Below are 17351 nucleotides of genomic sequence, written 5' to 3' on the forward strand. Positions count from 1 at the left end.
TATGGAAGGAGAGAGAGCAGCTTGAAAATTTTGCTCTATGACGCCAATAATGGCTTAATATAGCTTTACTATATGAGCACAATGATTTAATGAAATTTATGTATTTTTTTTAAATTCTAAATTAACTCCCAGTCATCGAAAAATGTTTTCAGTTGTACTAATTTAACGAATCAAATAAAACAGTATAGTTAAATATGGAAGAGTGGTTATTAAAATGTACATAATAAATTATTATTAGTTCTATAACTTCATATAAAGACGGTAGTAAATAAACTAAAATAGTAATTGTTCATTTACATATTTTATACACATACATATAAGCGTGTGTGCGGGAGCATCTATAATAGTAAATTCAACATATAATTTCGTTTATTGTTTTAAAATTGCAATTTATATTTTATGTTGAAAAATAACGTTCACGATTAAACAGTTTATATCATACATTTTACGCGATATACAATATATTATGTATTAATTATGATTGTAGATGATTGAAGATAAAAAAATATCGAATGAGCAATTTACAGTTAGATTAGCAACATTGCAGGCTATAAATAATTTGATATACCTATATTATGTCATACATATTATAGACAATGCGTATCCTCCTCTCGCACCATATTTACTATATACCACAAACAATCTAGTGTCCCTCGACTTGAATATAATAGACGAGTACCTATCCATAACGAATACTGAGTGGTACACTATGAGTGGATGGAACACGGGAATAACATTAAAGGTTATTTTACCATTAGTCAGTTGACTTGAAATTTAACTAACCTAGGTTTAATTATAATTTGTAGTTAATTTTGATCGTTTTACTAATTAAATTTAATCATTGTTGTAGAGATTTAAACTGGGTTCTGTCGGCTAAAGTTAATTTTATCTTTAAAATACATAGTTAAAACTAAAATTGTTATTGAAATCTGATTTAAATGTCCACAAAGACTTTTTGAACTTATCACACATGAGAAACACCGTAAAAACCAATTAAAATAAAATCAAAATGAATAATTGAAGTATATTGAAAACATATAGAAGACAAAACGTATTTAAAACCTGTACGTTGATATAGAAACATAAAACCTATTATAAACGTTTGTAGACGATTCAGTAAGGTATTTTGTTCATTAGTAATTACTCGTTAATACTCTTCTGATAGATAATTTGAAAAACAAATAATTAAATACCCACTTTCCAATCACTGGCTCTCGAAGTCATGAAATCAACGTGGATAGTAAAATTTGCTTTTCAAAATGATATTTTTAGATGATTGAATAAGTTCAATATATGTACACTAAGATGTAACGGAAGAATCGGAAAACGGTTGATAATGGTGAAAAGATGTCCTCATTTAAAAATTGCTACACTTCCAATTCAATAATACTTAGAAAAATAAATTATAGAAAATACATTTATTTTTAAATAATAACATTTGCACTGTACTTTAAATTAATGTTCATCCCAATGTTTAAGAACATGTGAACTTTTTTCAACATCAAAAATGTTATTAATTATGTTATTATTTTTTTACTTTGAATTTTAAATGTATAAGAAATCAATTTCTAAAGTAAATTGTAAACTGTAAGTATTGAACAAACTATTATTTAATATTAATAAATGAAAATCATTATCATTTTTTTTTTTATAAAGATCGTGAAAGTTGATTTTAAAATTTTGAAGAAATGCCTATTATAAAAGATAAATTTAAAAAAAAAACCGCTATAACTATGCATAATATGAATGTAAGTACTTATTATTTTATTTTATCGGAAACTTTCGGTTGGTCTTGCATTGAAAGTGCCTATATAGTGTACATTATATTTGTGTTTGAAAATCTTTTATTCTTCATATACTATGTACATAATTACGTATTGGTTTCTGAATGGATAATAAACAGCTATAGTGTACATTAAAGGTTTTTAGTCCAAACAAAATATACATTAAATGAACTAAATATTATTAAACAATACAAATCGAACCGTAGCTAATGGATTCGATTTTAAAGGGACAATTAAAAAAACTCAAAACATGTATAAAATGTTATATTAAATCCTTTAATGAAACAAATTCCGTAAGTTAAACTCTTGATAAATTGTTTCTTTGAACAGTCTCTAAAAGTTTTAATAAAGGAGTAAACGTCATTAGGACTCAAAACCTAATACTTGGTCGAGTTACAACGCCATACTGTATTGTATATTATCATATAATATTGTTGAGGCTTTATGTAAACCATTTATAGTTTGCATCAAGTATTTAATAACTTTAAATTACATTCTTTTAATATTTTTGGAATATGAACATCGATAATTAACAATTCTACCATGATCCATAACTAATGAATAAAACAATAGTTTCATTCGTAGTAGCAAAACCATAAATATTGGAATTTTGAAGAAGTAAAAAAAAATATTGTAATATTGTGCACAAAAGATTATTACGTGAATTCGCGTTATGATGTCAGGCATGATTTTAATAACAAACCATCATTCGCTCAACTAATAATAATAAAAAAGTATAATCGATGTTTCATTATTGACAAAATAAAATTGGATTATAAAATAAATAAGCTGATGTTTCGTATTGCGGGAGAAATAAAAATACTCAACAGTCGAACGATGATGACGACTACCCATCGTCTTTTCCGGAACGTGTAACCTGTGTCTATAACCATTCAAGCAATCCGAAGTCTGTGTAAGTTAGTAAATCCGTTTTGAACGATAAGGAGGACAAACACTAAGTCATGTTTCACAGAAACTGTAAGTCAACAGCCAATTGATTTACATTTAATCAACTACCAAAAGCTGTTGAAAACAGTGAGTCAATACACACTTGATTTTCTCAATCATCAGGTATAATACGTACATCATTAATTGCTAGGGAGTATCTGTAACTGAAAGTATTTATACAGTTTTTTGATTTTACGTATCGCCAGACAGTATCAAAATATAAGTACCACCCTCGAGTCATGGTAATAATTAGGACTGTAACCTAAGTTTATTACTATCAGCATTGTAAAAGATACTTTTAAAAATATTTCAAGTATAGATACAGAAACTTGTTTCAAAAAGTATTTAATATTAGGACTTAACCTTACCCAACTAGGAAAACAAAAATATTAGAGGAAAAATGTAGATAATTGTTATTTATAAATACCTAATTAAAATTATTTGAAATTTTTTCCACAAAATCTATTTTAAAAAATTAGAATTTTTTGACATTTAAAATTTGATAAAAATATTATAGCACATCAATTTACGTTAGTTAATATAATATTTAATTTATTTTCTAAGTATGAATGAAAACTGTATAATTTAAAATTTGCTAGCTTCAATTGGCTGTTTGGTATTTTGATTTTTATAATGCATTTTGTGATAAGTGTACATAATTTATAAGATTATACATGAATAGTAAATAAATTTACCAAGATTAAATGTGTACTTAAAATAATGTATTACTTTAATGCACATGATATTAGGTGTAGTACCTACAATATAAAGTAAGCGTAAAAGTTATTAATTTGATTTTATATGATATAACAATTTAGATATTTAATTGAAATCGGGAATCCCCTCAGTTACTTGCAGGGTTTAAAAATTAATACATAGTTATATTGATTATTTTCTCTTTAATTTAAATTATGTTTACAAATATTAATTATTGTATCAAAATTTCATTTAAGGTGCACCGATATTGTTTTCTTTATAATCGATAAAGTAATATTTTTAATTAACCAAGTATGCACATGAGTATTTATTTGCTGTTTGAAGCACTGGGATAGAAAGTCTTTAGACAGAATAATTATATTTAGTTTAGATTATGGTTTGAAATTAATATACCAGAAGTCAACACGTAATAAATTGGTGGCGATTTTATAAATAAATATATTCAAATAATTGAAAATCTACATTTAAATGTGACGTCTTTGAAACCTAAAAAATAATGTAAAATTTATTCACGAATAGAAAAATAATAAAAAAAAAAACTGATCAAATCGTAACAGATAGGAACATGTGAAAATTGAATTATATCACGATCATAGATAGTTTTTTTTATCATCATCGAATAAGCAATAAAATTAAGCAACTTGAAGTTTTTAAAAATAATACACCGTGGTTACTTTTATTGTGTGTATATATTGAATAAACAGAACGAGAAATTAAACATTCCCATTTAATTATGAATGCCCCGTAATTTTTATCTTTAATCATTATTTGAGATTTTGATAAGATAAATATTCTAAATGATTTATAAATATCAATTTCGGATCCTACATTTCAATAAGAATATTAATATTTAGATTTATACCTTGAGAAAAACTAAATGTGGATTTAGTTAAATTAAAAAATAACTGTATTACGGAACTAAGATCAATACTTTTTTTTATAAGAAATATTGTAAGTGACCAAAAAAAAATTTTAAAAGATAACTGAGTGAATCAAAAAAAAAAAAAAAAAAAAGCAATCAACTGTATAATAATAAACTAAATGCGTAGACTGAAAATCAGTGATAAAGAGTAATACGGGTTAACGGTATAATAAGAGCTATAGTTAAATTTTACAAAAATATATGAATATTGTTTATATTTAACAAACATCATATTTGGAATTAAAATATATACCAGGAAAACTTAATCTAATGTATATTATACATAAACGTTCTGTATACTCGTTGAAAATATTTGTTTTAGATTTTTAACAAGTCGAATACTGAATTAGTCTACAATAAGGTTATATAATATTTTTCATCTGTGATCAGTATATATATATATTATAAGAACCCAGCAGCAGTCAATACTCGAAAAAGATTTTAGTTGGAAATGTTTCCATTTTTTTCCCCTTCGATTGTCCATCGCAAACAATAACGAAAAATCATTTCGGCCGTTTATTAGGCGGACAAATATTACAAAATCAATGTGTGTTTTACACAATATATCATATCATAGCGACGAGAATGAGCACATTAAGTACAATAATGATTTGTCGACGGTCCTGTTATTTGGGTATCAGCGCGTGTGTAAAATGGGACTTCCGCTGCATGCGCGCGCACACAAGTTTTGCGCACGCCAAAAAGCGAGTCCGAACATAACTATTATACAACTATCTAACATATAATATAAGAATGCAAGTCAGCTGCAAGTCTGTCGCTAAAGTTAATTACGTGTTAATTTAGGGTAGGGACGAGCGACCAATATACTACAACAGTCCACAACTTTTACATTATACTTCTAAAATACTTTTATTTTCATCATTATTATTACTATAATAAATATTATTTATTACCATTTATAGCTGTATCGCGGTGATAATAAATAATGATTTTAACAGTAATAACTCGAAACCTCATGGTTCTATAGCCGTAATACACTTTCAAAGTGTTAACCGTAATATTCCTTGACTACACATACAATATAACGTAATTGTGCGTGTACACAATACACAAGACACGTTAATTGTCGACTGAATTAAACACATCACCAAAAAATAAACATAAATATATATATTGTGCCTATATTTTGAATTCTCTAAAAACTACCGACAGAAAAACTGGTTAAATAAATTAATTTTTTATAAATTATAATATATTTTGATTTTTAGATTTTTCGAACATCGATTATAAGTTTAACGAAAAGAAAAAATTGACAATAAAAAAAATTTGGAACTTAAAAACAAATTAAACATTTTGTGCTTATACATGCATTGAAGATTTGTAATTCAAGCTGCAAGTATATACGTATTTTAAAACGAATCACAGAAACAAAATATAATTACAAATCTTATATTATGATTTATAAGAATTGAGTTATTCAAATTATTAGCTAATTAGTTACGAGATATTACGTTTTAAATTAATAGTCGTAATACTAAACATGGGCAGGTACACATAATTACAATTGTATAATGTAACGGCAAAACGTTTCACGAATAACAAAAACCATAAAATAACGTTAATGTTTATATTACAATACATCAACATAATAATTAAAATATTTATCTTTAAAATCGACAAGTTACTATGAACTATAAAATTGAAACTACGGGTGCCGTGGAAGAAAAATAATTTACGATCAAATTTAGCAGTAAAAATAAAAGAACCAAAATTTATTTTAGAAAATGTTAAGTAGATAAATATTATTTTACAAGACTGTTAAATAATAATTATTGAAAAATTATATTTATTGTGCGAAAAGAAAACTTTGGTGAGAAAAGATGGTTCATAACGAAGCCTATAGATCTTTAAGTGTGATAATTATAGTATAGAGAAAATATTATACTAAGATTTTATTTTATGGATATTTATCTAGGACCATTTTACGAGTACGATATAGTTTAGAGCTAGAACTAAGTCTATTGTTACATAAATCCGACTCGTATGTTTATGTAAGCATAAATTAATACGGTTTTTCGAAAATCCACGTTTTGAAAATAATTTTCTAAAATAGGATGTATAATATTAACTGTAAATTTACGATAAAAACTACTTTTTCACCACTATACAGTGATTTTCTCGGTAAATATATGTATTTTGAAAATATGCTTTTTATAAACATAATTTGAAAAAAAAATTTATCAATGTGTAGAATACAATAATTAATTGGTATATTTGCATAATATATGGATGTCTGGTTATAAGACTAGTATGATATACATTCAATGATTATGAGTTTATAAATTGGTGAAAATGAATGAAATACGAAAATATAGTTAAAACAAATTACATAGAAATGCATTTATTGCATAGCAGTATTTATTTAATTGGTTAGCAGTGTACAATAGGTAGGTGCCTATGTTTATTTTTTATTCTATTGTAGTATTTATAAGAATAAATGGTACAAATCGCGAGGAACATAATAAACATACATTACGACAAGTACAAATTCGTTATCATATTAAATTATACTTTTTCGAAGACAAAATACTTATGTATAAAGAGCGTATTACATTTTAGCCGGAAATCTAGCAGCACATTTTAGGGTACCGAAACACCGAATACTTATAGGTACTTATATAATAATATGTCCTATTGCCGTTCTATAGCTTCGATTTAAAAGGCTTGTATTATGACATGTATACATGCAGATATAACATACAATTTATACTAAAAATAAGATATAGTAAGTCGTAGATCTTTTGGGATAGACGTTCGGGAGTTAAGCATGAATTTTGTATTAGTTGACCCGTTGGAATCAAATAAAATACGTGTATTACCTGTTTCTTGAGTATGATGTGCTTTCCCTTCCAATATTTCATCATGCCGAGGGCTTGGAGCGTGCTCACTATATCATAGGAGTTGATAGCCAGTTCTTGACTCATGTCTGGAATTCAAAATTTTAAATTACGTTAACCGATTGTTTACAATATATTTCCCACGTGATTCTGTCAATTTATATATGCCCAAGCATACAGTTTTCATATTATTATATACTGTAGACCTACAATGATTCCAGTTTTAGACCTATGATATACATAAATATATTATATTATACACAATTCGCATTGTAACATAGACACGACCACGCGCGGAATAGTATTGCGCGCGATGGTGTTATGATGCACCACATCTGAAATTGCCCGCAATTTGGAATATAGCGTATATAATAATATGAGTCCTATATCAATAAATTATATGTACGCTCGGCACTAACACGCTTGAAAAAATCACAAACATTTACAATAATACGATATAAATATTTAAATACAATTTCAACTTTAAATAGAGTCTTGTATGTATCATAAGTTAGTGTATAATAGCTTTGCACGATAGAACGACCCTCAAATGTATTTAATTTAAATTAAATGTCATTCGATGGGCCGAGTATGTCTGCAATCTAAAGTTTAAGAAGTATAATATATTAAGTCATCACGTTCAAGGCATTACATAATTAATTGATAATGAGGAAAATATACATTATATACGTACACGAGATATATAGTAAACAATATTATATAATGTACGGTGTATATACTTTAGGGAAAATATACTGAATTTGGATTTCCTGGGATTGAAGTTACATTATACGCACAAAGAAAGGAATGACTGGGCTTTGTTTGAAGTCCCTAACATGTTTCTGAAACAATATATTTTATTTATAATTAGACTGGTTCAAAACACAACTTGGTGTGGATAATATAGAAACTGATCAACAATACTGGTAAGTTGCTTAACGTTATCACTCATGAGTTATTTGTTCAGCGGTCTGAATAACAAAGGATTTCATAAGCCTATAAACGATAGAGTTGAACATATATTATACACGTTTTGATAACTCTAAAAGTAAATATGGAACCCGGGTAGCAACAAGAATGTAAGAACGACTGTCAGTAGTTGTCGAATGTGCAAACTTACTATTTGAAAACAGCAAGATCCATAACAATTTATGAGCATTATACTATGTAACTGAGAACTATCGAGAACAGAAAAACAAATAGATGATCGCTAAAGCACTAAAGAGAAGTTGAATATGACTTATATAACAAGTAAATAGTTTAGATAAACTATAATAAATTAGACATTAAAACTATGTATCTCCAGTGTATAAGTGTCAGTGGTGAATAAAGGAAACTGAGTATAATGAAATAAACTATTTTAAATACTGAGTAATATTTAAACTTAGTAATTGATGTAAAATAAAATCAACTATAATCAAGGAATCATGTTATTGTTATCTTATCTAGTCTATTTAATAATAAAAAATAAAAATATATAAATATTTTAATTACATAACGAATATAATTTGTTTTGAAATCCAGAAATTTTATATTGCATTCAGTATATCTACAAAGAAAATTAGTACATTTAAATATGAATCTTTATAGAAATAAGTAAGAAAATTCAAAAAAGATTCAAAATAATTATTTTATGAAACTTAGTTTTTTTAAGTTTTCAAGATTTTTATTCATATTTTTTCTAAAAATAAAAAAATATTGAATAATGAATTCAATCAAATCACGGTTAAAAATTAAATACAGCATATAATGATTTAGCAGCGTATAGTATTGAATAATTTCATTGATTTTTTTTAATTTTATTAAATACTTAATTTTAACTTTTACCTATGTAATCTTAATAAGCAAAATAAGCAATTAGCACAATAAATGTTGATTATATCATTAACATTCTTAGAAATTTAGTTGTACCTCAAAAAAGATCCGTAAATTTTGGTGTCTGGGGGCTGGAGTAATACAATCCAGAATACAAAATTTTATAAATAAATAAAATAATCAATAAAAAAAATCAAATTTGTTTAACTACAGTCCCTTGAAAGTGATGAAGAAAGGCATTTATAATTTTGTGATTGGACACTATGTAGAATAGATCGCGATTCAACATTTGATTAAATATTTATACATTTTTTTTCAAATTTATTTTTACCGACGAATGTATTTTTTTTTTTTTAATAACTTGCGTTTTAATTGAAATTTAATAAGCATCCGATTTAAATGTTTCTAACAGCTATAATTTTTATTAAATCAAAAACTTAATTTACTTTAACTTAATCTATTTTCATTCAATCGTAATTTTTTTTTTTTTTTTATTTATTTTAAAATATGATCAAAATTATTATCTTAAAAAGAAACCTATGTTATTCAACTAGAATTTGCTTACTACCCCTGTAAAAATAAAGACGCATTAATTTGCAACGGTAATACGGGACTTAAAGGATATCTTTATACCTACACATGATCAAACGAATCATCATAACAATACGCGACATCTGCGTGCATTCGAGGGTAGTGGTATATCCGACAAACCAAATAAGTAGGTAATTTAAGCTATACGACATATACTATATACCTACATACGCACTATGTTGCATTGCAAAGAGGAAACAATAGCGTGTGTATATTAAGCTAGAAGTCCTGGTCGGTTGCGAACGTTGATAAATGAACGAAAACCGTCTGTGTACGTAGGTAATCTTAAGGATTTCAATTGCACGGCCGTTATCATTAAAGCTATAGTGGCGAGGTTGTTTTATATTTTTTGTATTTGTTAGCCCCGGAGTAATTAAAAAAAATATAGTAATAATAATAATAGTAATAATGTACACATATATCATGATTAATAATACATCATTTTTAAACTTAAACATGTTTTTATTACGAGTCTAAAGGAATTACAATTTGTAACGATGGAAATATTTTATTGTAAAAGTGCTCATTTAATTAGTACACTATAACGAAATACTTTCATTATGTATTGTATATTATATGATTTATGAAAATATTTAAATCTGTTGAAATTATTATTAAATACATTTTTGTATTTTTAAAAAACTTGCTTTTTCTTTAGAATTCTAATGAAACATATTAATTACGAAATTAAAATAAGAAAATACTGTTATACAAATTGAATGAAAATAAATAAATAAGTACTTATGTAAAGAAAATATGGGCTTAATTAAACGAATAAACAATATCATATACAACTTGGAATTTTAAAATTGAAGTATAAAATAAACTTTTATCTGTATTATAATATAAATTCTCTACAAAAATATTTAAAATAATAATTTGTTTAATAAGCTTTTATAATAATATTAGGAAACTTAAATATGTGTATGTTAATAGTTAATGGTAAAAAAAAAAACTTTATCTATTGATGTTAATAAATTACTTCTAAAAATTCTAGTTTTATCGTAAATAATTTATTTTTAAATGAATTCAAATTAAACATATCCATTACAGTGTACTATAGATACACTCAACAAAAATGCTATATAATTCATTGAATTCTCTAGTTTTATGTTTTTTTTTTTTTTTTTAATACATGTATATAATACATATAATTGTATTATTTTTGCGAAATTCACGTCGTATTTTCAATATATAACCATGGAGGTCATGAAATACGCGGTTAAAGAAAAATCCCTCCTGGAAATAATCCAAAAAGTTGATCACATCAATAACGTTAACACGCGTCTCGGAGTACATGTTTTTTTCGGAGATGTTTTGTAAAGTTTTATACTTAAAGTTGAAAATGTAAAGCTCGTTTAAACTGGAGAGAGATGTTTTGTATGAACGTGAGACAAACTGCAATAGTAGAACAGACATTTTTGAATCGTCACTACGGTCAATACACACAACTAAGGAGTATAAGGACTAATAGTTGGTTAAATTTTCAAGTAAATCCATGTTTTCATAATAATTTAATAAAAATATCACATTATTATTCGTATCGATAAATATTGGGATAGAAAAATTTTAATTTTCAAAAGAAGATAAATTTATTATATTTACTGTAGGTCTTCCATAATTTGTATATTTACGATATCTGGTGGGTTTTCGCATTTATTGAGACGTTGCCAAACGCGATAAATATTCTAAGCTAATTTGGTTAATATTATGAATTTTTTTTTCTATATGTGAACAACAAAAATAAATAAACCATATTTGTTTTAATAGCAGTGGTTTTTTGTTTTTAGCCAAACTGTAAATCAAAGTTTTAGAAAAAAAATAAGACATACGTATAATTTACAAATCCTTTTACGTAATTCATTTATACTTTAATAGAATTCGTACAATTTTAAGACATTATGTTTAAAGAATAAAACTTGAGTTGACAGTAAGTTAATTGCTTTATACTTGTTAAATAATTAGGAAACTTTGATAGTTTAAAACGTAATACCGACAATACTGTATGTTTTATTCATTGAATAATAATTGTGTTTCACAGGAGACTTATTAGAAGTTACGTATACAATATACATGCACAACGCATAATATGAGTTTTCTCTAAATTAACGAGCTTAAATAAAACTTGTCACAAACAATCTTTACCGAGTATTGTGTTTAAATAAATACTACACTAGTAGTAAGAATTGTTAATTTTAAAATAATGATTCTTTATAGGACACAACGGTAACGGTGTGGGTGCATAATTAAATTGGTATTGTAGTACAGAGACGTATGCGCTATACGCATTTTTGAATAATATTCCGTTATCAGAGGTATAGAAAAATTGCGCGCCGCTTACTGGTTAAATGACGTATTTTGTTCTTTCATATATATATATATAACGGCATTCCAATTATTAATGCAAAATATAATGTAGAATACAGAAGAGTAATTAATCAAAAGTAAGAGTAATTCAGCTTAACATTTTCGTTTAAGTAATTTCTATCTGGTCCTCACATCTACGTTTCGAGTGACTTGTTTTAAAGCACAATAATTCATACCTACATTGCGTATAATACTAAGCACTTTGGAATTAGAAACATTTAGTATTTAAGTTAATTTAAGCGTTTTAAACAAATCATTTTTCTGATTCGAAAGATATTTAATATTCGTGTATTATGTCTGTACGAACTCTGGTGAGTTCGATGGGGTGTACGATTTTCATCAAATCTCGAGGGTGAAAAATAATAATAATAAAATCCTCGGTCGATTCGCCAAGACAAGTTCAAATACATTAAGTATATACACAAAATAATAATAAATCGCAAGCCTGTGGCCCGGTTTTCTTCGGTCCGTCGACGCCGTCACGGGCACGTTCGTCCGTATCGCACCGCCGTATACAGTTGTACATTGTCGCAGGTTATGTTCAACGCGCGTACACAATAAAATATAATAAACGAAGGGGTCAGTGATCTCTCTCTTAATATATGTCTACAAGGCGGGTTGTGTATGGCACGGATTGGGAGGGGAGGGTTTATTCGCCACCGTAATAATCGCGTTTTACGACGCAGTATAAAACTTATTATACACCACGTGCGCAGGTTTTTACGAGCCGTGGTGCACAGTGCGTACACGCGGTTCTTCGCATAATACATACAACCAGCAGAGTAAGTATTGTGTGCGCGCGTACAGGGTAGGCGGTAGGTATGTATGTATTCTCCGATGAGTTTTACACCCCGGTGATAATAATATCGTTGTCGACGGATGGCGATGCATCGGGGGAGGTCTGAAGCAAAAAGGGTTATAAAACGCGCACGTACGTACATATTAAACGTGTGTATGTGTGTGTAAATGTGTACATGACGAGGGCATTGCGTCGTTTTGCATGCGCGCACGTGCCGGCATACACACTAACACACAAAAATACACGTAAACGGGATCATCGATAAAATCCGTCAGGAGAGAGATGACAGTATAAATATATATTAAAACATACCATATAGGTGGATAGATGCAGGGACAATGACGACAAAAATGTATTAAAACAGTTTAGCGTAATACCTAACTAATTATACATGACGCGGACCTTGTGATCGACGTAAACGACAATATAATAATAATAAATAATAATAATAATAATAATAATAATATTTACCTTTTATGGACAGTTGTTTTCCACCTAAATCGCATAGGTACTGCAATAACACGTCTTTCCAGTAGCTCCTGTACGATATTAGACCCAAATCTGACAACGGTTTTTCGGGCGAACCGACTTTTCCTTCTACTCTGGTTAGCAGGTAACCTGTGTAAACACACAAAAAAAAGATCGGACGTTTAATGACACACCGTTACAAATCTAATGAATATTATCAATAATATTTTTTATGAATTTTTTTATGCAATGACGAATGACGGTTATTTATCATATACTAGCAAATGCAATAGTAAAACGACATCCAATTCCATATTTATTTATTTATTTTTATGATAGTATAAAATAACAAACTTATTTATACAAAATATATATTATTGTGGCCTGTGGGGGAAGTAATCCTATGTTCTTTCAAATCAATAACTTTATTTAAAAATATGAACTCAAAAAACAAAACATAAAAAAATTTTCATGTATTCATGAAAATGTATGAGCCAATAATTTATATAGGGCTTATTTTAAATCAATTTTGATTTTCTAAATCGAAATTTAAAAAGGTAGGCATTGGGTTAATTATCTTACCTTAATGAAAACAAATCCATGATAATAGGATTGAAAGATACGGAAACTTATGATGATTATTAAATTATAGTCACTACTCATTTAAATTATTTAATAGGTTAGGTTAAGCGAGGTAAACATTATATATTTTTACATTTTTGTTTTCTATGGAAGAGAATTATTGCACATTATACATATAATTTAACTATGTTTATTACAATTTAAAAATAACATTATAAATGTACCACACCGACGACAGCAATAATTATATACCACGGTCCACGATATGCGTAATCAAGTTTATATAATATTAATATGTGAATATTTTACTTGGATTTTTATAGTTTATAATCGCAAATTTTCATAACTATTATTTGAATCATGCCAACATATTATTATAATATTATAGAGACTATATTATTATCAGAGATGGAAATTTACCACAAAATACTATATTTAATGTACATACGTATACGTAACACGGTATTTAGGAAGATAACTTAATTTATGAGGGTCAATGGTGACTTAATTACATTCAACCCACGTTGGTGCAAACATATTGCATTTCTCCGATCAATATTGTACCACTCCTAGACGGTTTCCATTAAGCATTAATTTAATACTAATAATCATATAAAATGAATAAACCGTTTCAACAGCTATACAAAATATACCTACATATACTTAAGTGGCTATTTCTAAAGAATTTGAACAATTTCTAACAAAGATTTTATTGATATTAATTACATAAAATACTACGCGAGTACATAACATGATGGGAAAACTTTGATGCTAATAAAAAAAATTAATTAAATTTTGTTTGAGTAGTAACCATCAATTTCAAAAATAATCATAAATTGATGCACTATATTTATATAACTAACTATTGAATTAATGTCCTACTTGCCTATTAACATGGTATTGTATCAATACAATATGTTGTATTGTCTCGTTAATTGTTTAGCAATAATATTACGATTGTTCCTGATACCACAGCAAATAAATTTAATATTTTCTAACTCATTAATACACAATTATGTACTAAAATATGCAATTGAACTGATTGTTAAACAAAAATACAATTATAATTTTGGGTAGGGCACAAAAAATTAATTTAAGTAGGTATACATGAAATGATTGAAACATTTAAAACTGAGGTTAGTTAGTAACTATAAAATGTGTGAACTTTTTACCTAATGGATAATCTAGATTTTTTTTTATTACTAATGTTATTCAATTAACGTCAGATTTAATTAGATAATACTATTAATAATTTTAAATTTAAATATATTACGTATAAAACAAGGCCAATAACTTAGGTATTTTACAATAATGAATGTGTAAAATATTATTATTCAAACGACATTTTGCACACACCAATGAGATTTCTATAGGACCTGAAATCTGCATGCATCGTAAAGCGCTATATCCACTAACCAGCAGATGAAGGGGTTAAAAAAAAAAATGCAGAAAACCGATCGATACCTTCATTAATCTCCCCCTGACGTTTATTAAAATGCACTTAGCGAAAAATGTGAAGTGAAACATTTTGCAGTGAATATAATAAAAATAAAATAAAATCTACGGAAAGGATAAAAAGTCTGGATGTTGAGCACTCATCTCGCCTCACTCATCTTGGCGTCAGTCAATGTTTGGATTATCATTTTTATTATTATTGTGAGTTTGAAAGCAATGACTTGAAATGCGATTCACAGCAGAGCTTGATATAGGTGCTGCTACTGCTTAAATATGGTTAAAAAAAATTTATACTCGCAGTATTATTAATGCTTATAAAAATAATTGCATGTGTATTATGAATATATATTAAAAAAATAACCTGATATCGAAATAGTAGAATTGAAACCACTGGTGCAATGTATGTAATACGTAGTACTTCTAATTTTAGTTTTGAGCTTTAAAAAAAGCACTGTTACAGTTCTATTTTTCTATATTTTAAATGATTTAAGAATAGTAAAGATAATACGAATATAAAATTTGTAAGACTTAAACATTTCAAATACCCTAAAGAAACTTGTCATTATTCAGAAAAAAAATGTAATTTACTAAAATTCTAACTTATAGGTAAGTTTAAAATGTTAATAATTTAAGCTATAAGCAAGAAAGATTTAATATAAAAACAAGATATAAAATTAGAAAATTTCAAAATTCTATATTATGTTTATTAATAAATAGATAATCCAGGAAACAGATTTATTCGTGTTAATGTTTTTGTTACCGGCTAGGAAGTTGTTTTTTGTATGTAGCTAATATACAGCTGTATATCAAATCCAAGTCAAATTTATTATCTATTTAAGCATTAATTATACTTAAGGAACATTTCTCTACGTTTACCTATCAATTATATTAATTATACAAGCATATTTAAATACATTTATATTATAGGTTAAACTTTCAAAATGTATAAAATAAGCACTAGGTTTTTTGATCATTTACCTATTAAATTATTATACATTTTTATATTTATCTAAAACAATGGCTATATTTATATAATATATACATTATAATAAGGAAACTGATGTAGGTACAAGATCAATCGTTTAACAACACTACGATTTAATAAATAGTATCTAATAAAAAACCCGGAGTGAACGTGCAGGTTTGATACGGCAGGCGTTGAAATCTAATACACCCGCGAATTTATCCGTAGCGACGTTTCTTTTAATTATTTTGGTATGCTATAACATAGAATTCGCAAGGCCCACCCCTATAATCTAGGATGTCGCTGCGGGATACTTCTCCTGGGCTATACAATGGTAAAAAAACGGTGGTATCTGTTGCGTGGGTGCGGGTGGGGGATCGATCACAGCGATATTAACGTCACTGGTAACAACTGCAGACGTACGTAACAGAAAACTATGAACGAGATGCAGGGATATAATATATATATATATATATTGTGTAGGCGCGCGCGTGTGTGCGTTTGTGTGTGTGTGTGACATATTATAATACGACGGATTTTGACCACGATAAGGAGTACGCGCTGCAGGAGTCCACGAGATGTTAAGCTTTGGGAAATGGTAGAATACTCATGTTCGTAATTTTGAATATCCGATATCTTCACTTAGATGTATTGTCTCAAATACATTCTAATCTAAGAAACGCTATACAAGTATTAGCGATCGGAATAATTTATAAACGCCGTTTTTGTTTTACAACGTCAATATAATTTGCATATTTGTATAATAGTTAAATAGGTACTGAAGAATCAATATACCGACGATACACTGACGAAATACCTACGAAAATATAATATATAAATTATAATATATGCTAATCAATATAGTTATATAATGTTATTCTAGCAAAAATAATGGAAAAATGTCCAATATTTAATCTTATTTGTTTCATAAAATTATACCTATATTTAACATGAAAATGTATTGTTTTTGTAATATACGTATCTATGTGTAGCAACATGCATTTACAAGAAAGCAATGCAGTAATGAAAAATCACGAACGTCGATGATATATAAAAAAAGGCCCATAGAATATAATAGAAT

At 27.2% G+C, this 17351-nt stretch overlaps 1 protein-coding gene across 2 annotated transcripts in view; it reads right to left on the bottom strand.

The window, feature by feature from the left end:
* The window catches only part of LOC112592317 (histone acetyltransferase KAT7), a 93300-nt gene that overhangs the window by 21373 nt on the left and 54576 nt on the right, over positions 1–17351 (bottom strand). For both annotated transcript variants that reach the window (XM_025336335.1, XM_025336336.1), the window contains exons 9-10: positions 13273–13419; positions 7212–7318 (exon numbers count right to left, since the gene is read on the bottom strand). In XM_025336335.1, the coding sequence (XP_025192120.1) occupies positions 7212–7318; positions 13273–13419 (254 nt within the window). The remainder of the gene's footprint in view (positions 1–7211; positions 7319–13272; positions 13420–17351) is intronic.

This window comes from Melanaphis sacchari, unplaced genomic scaffold (assembly GCF_002803265.2).
Source record: "Melanaphis sacchari strain LSU unplaced genomic scaffold, SCAv2.0 Contig168_pilon_pilon, whole genome shotgun sequence".
NCBI lineage: Eukaryota > Metazoa > Arthropoda > Insecta > Hemiptera > Aphididae > Melanaphis > Melanaphis sacchari.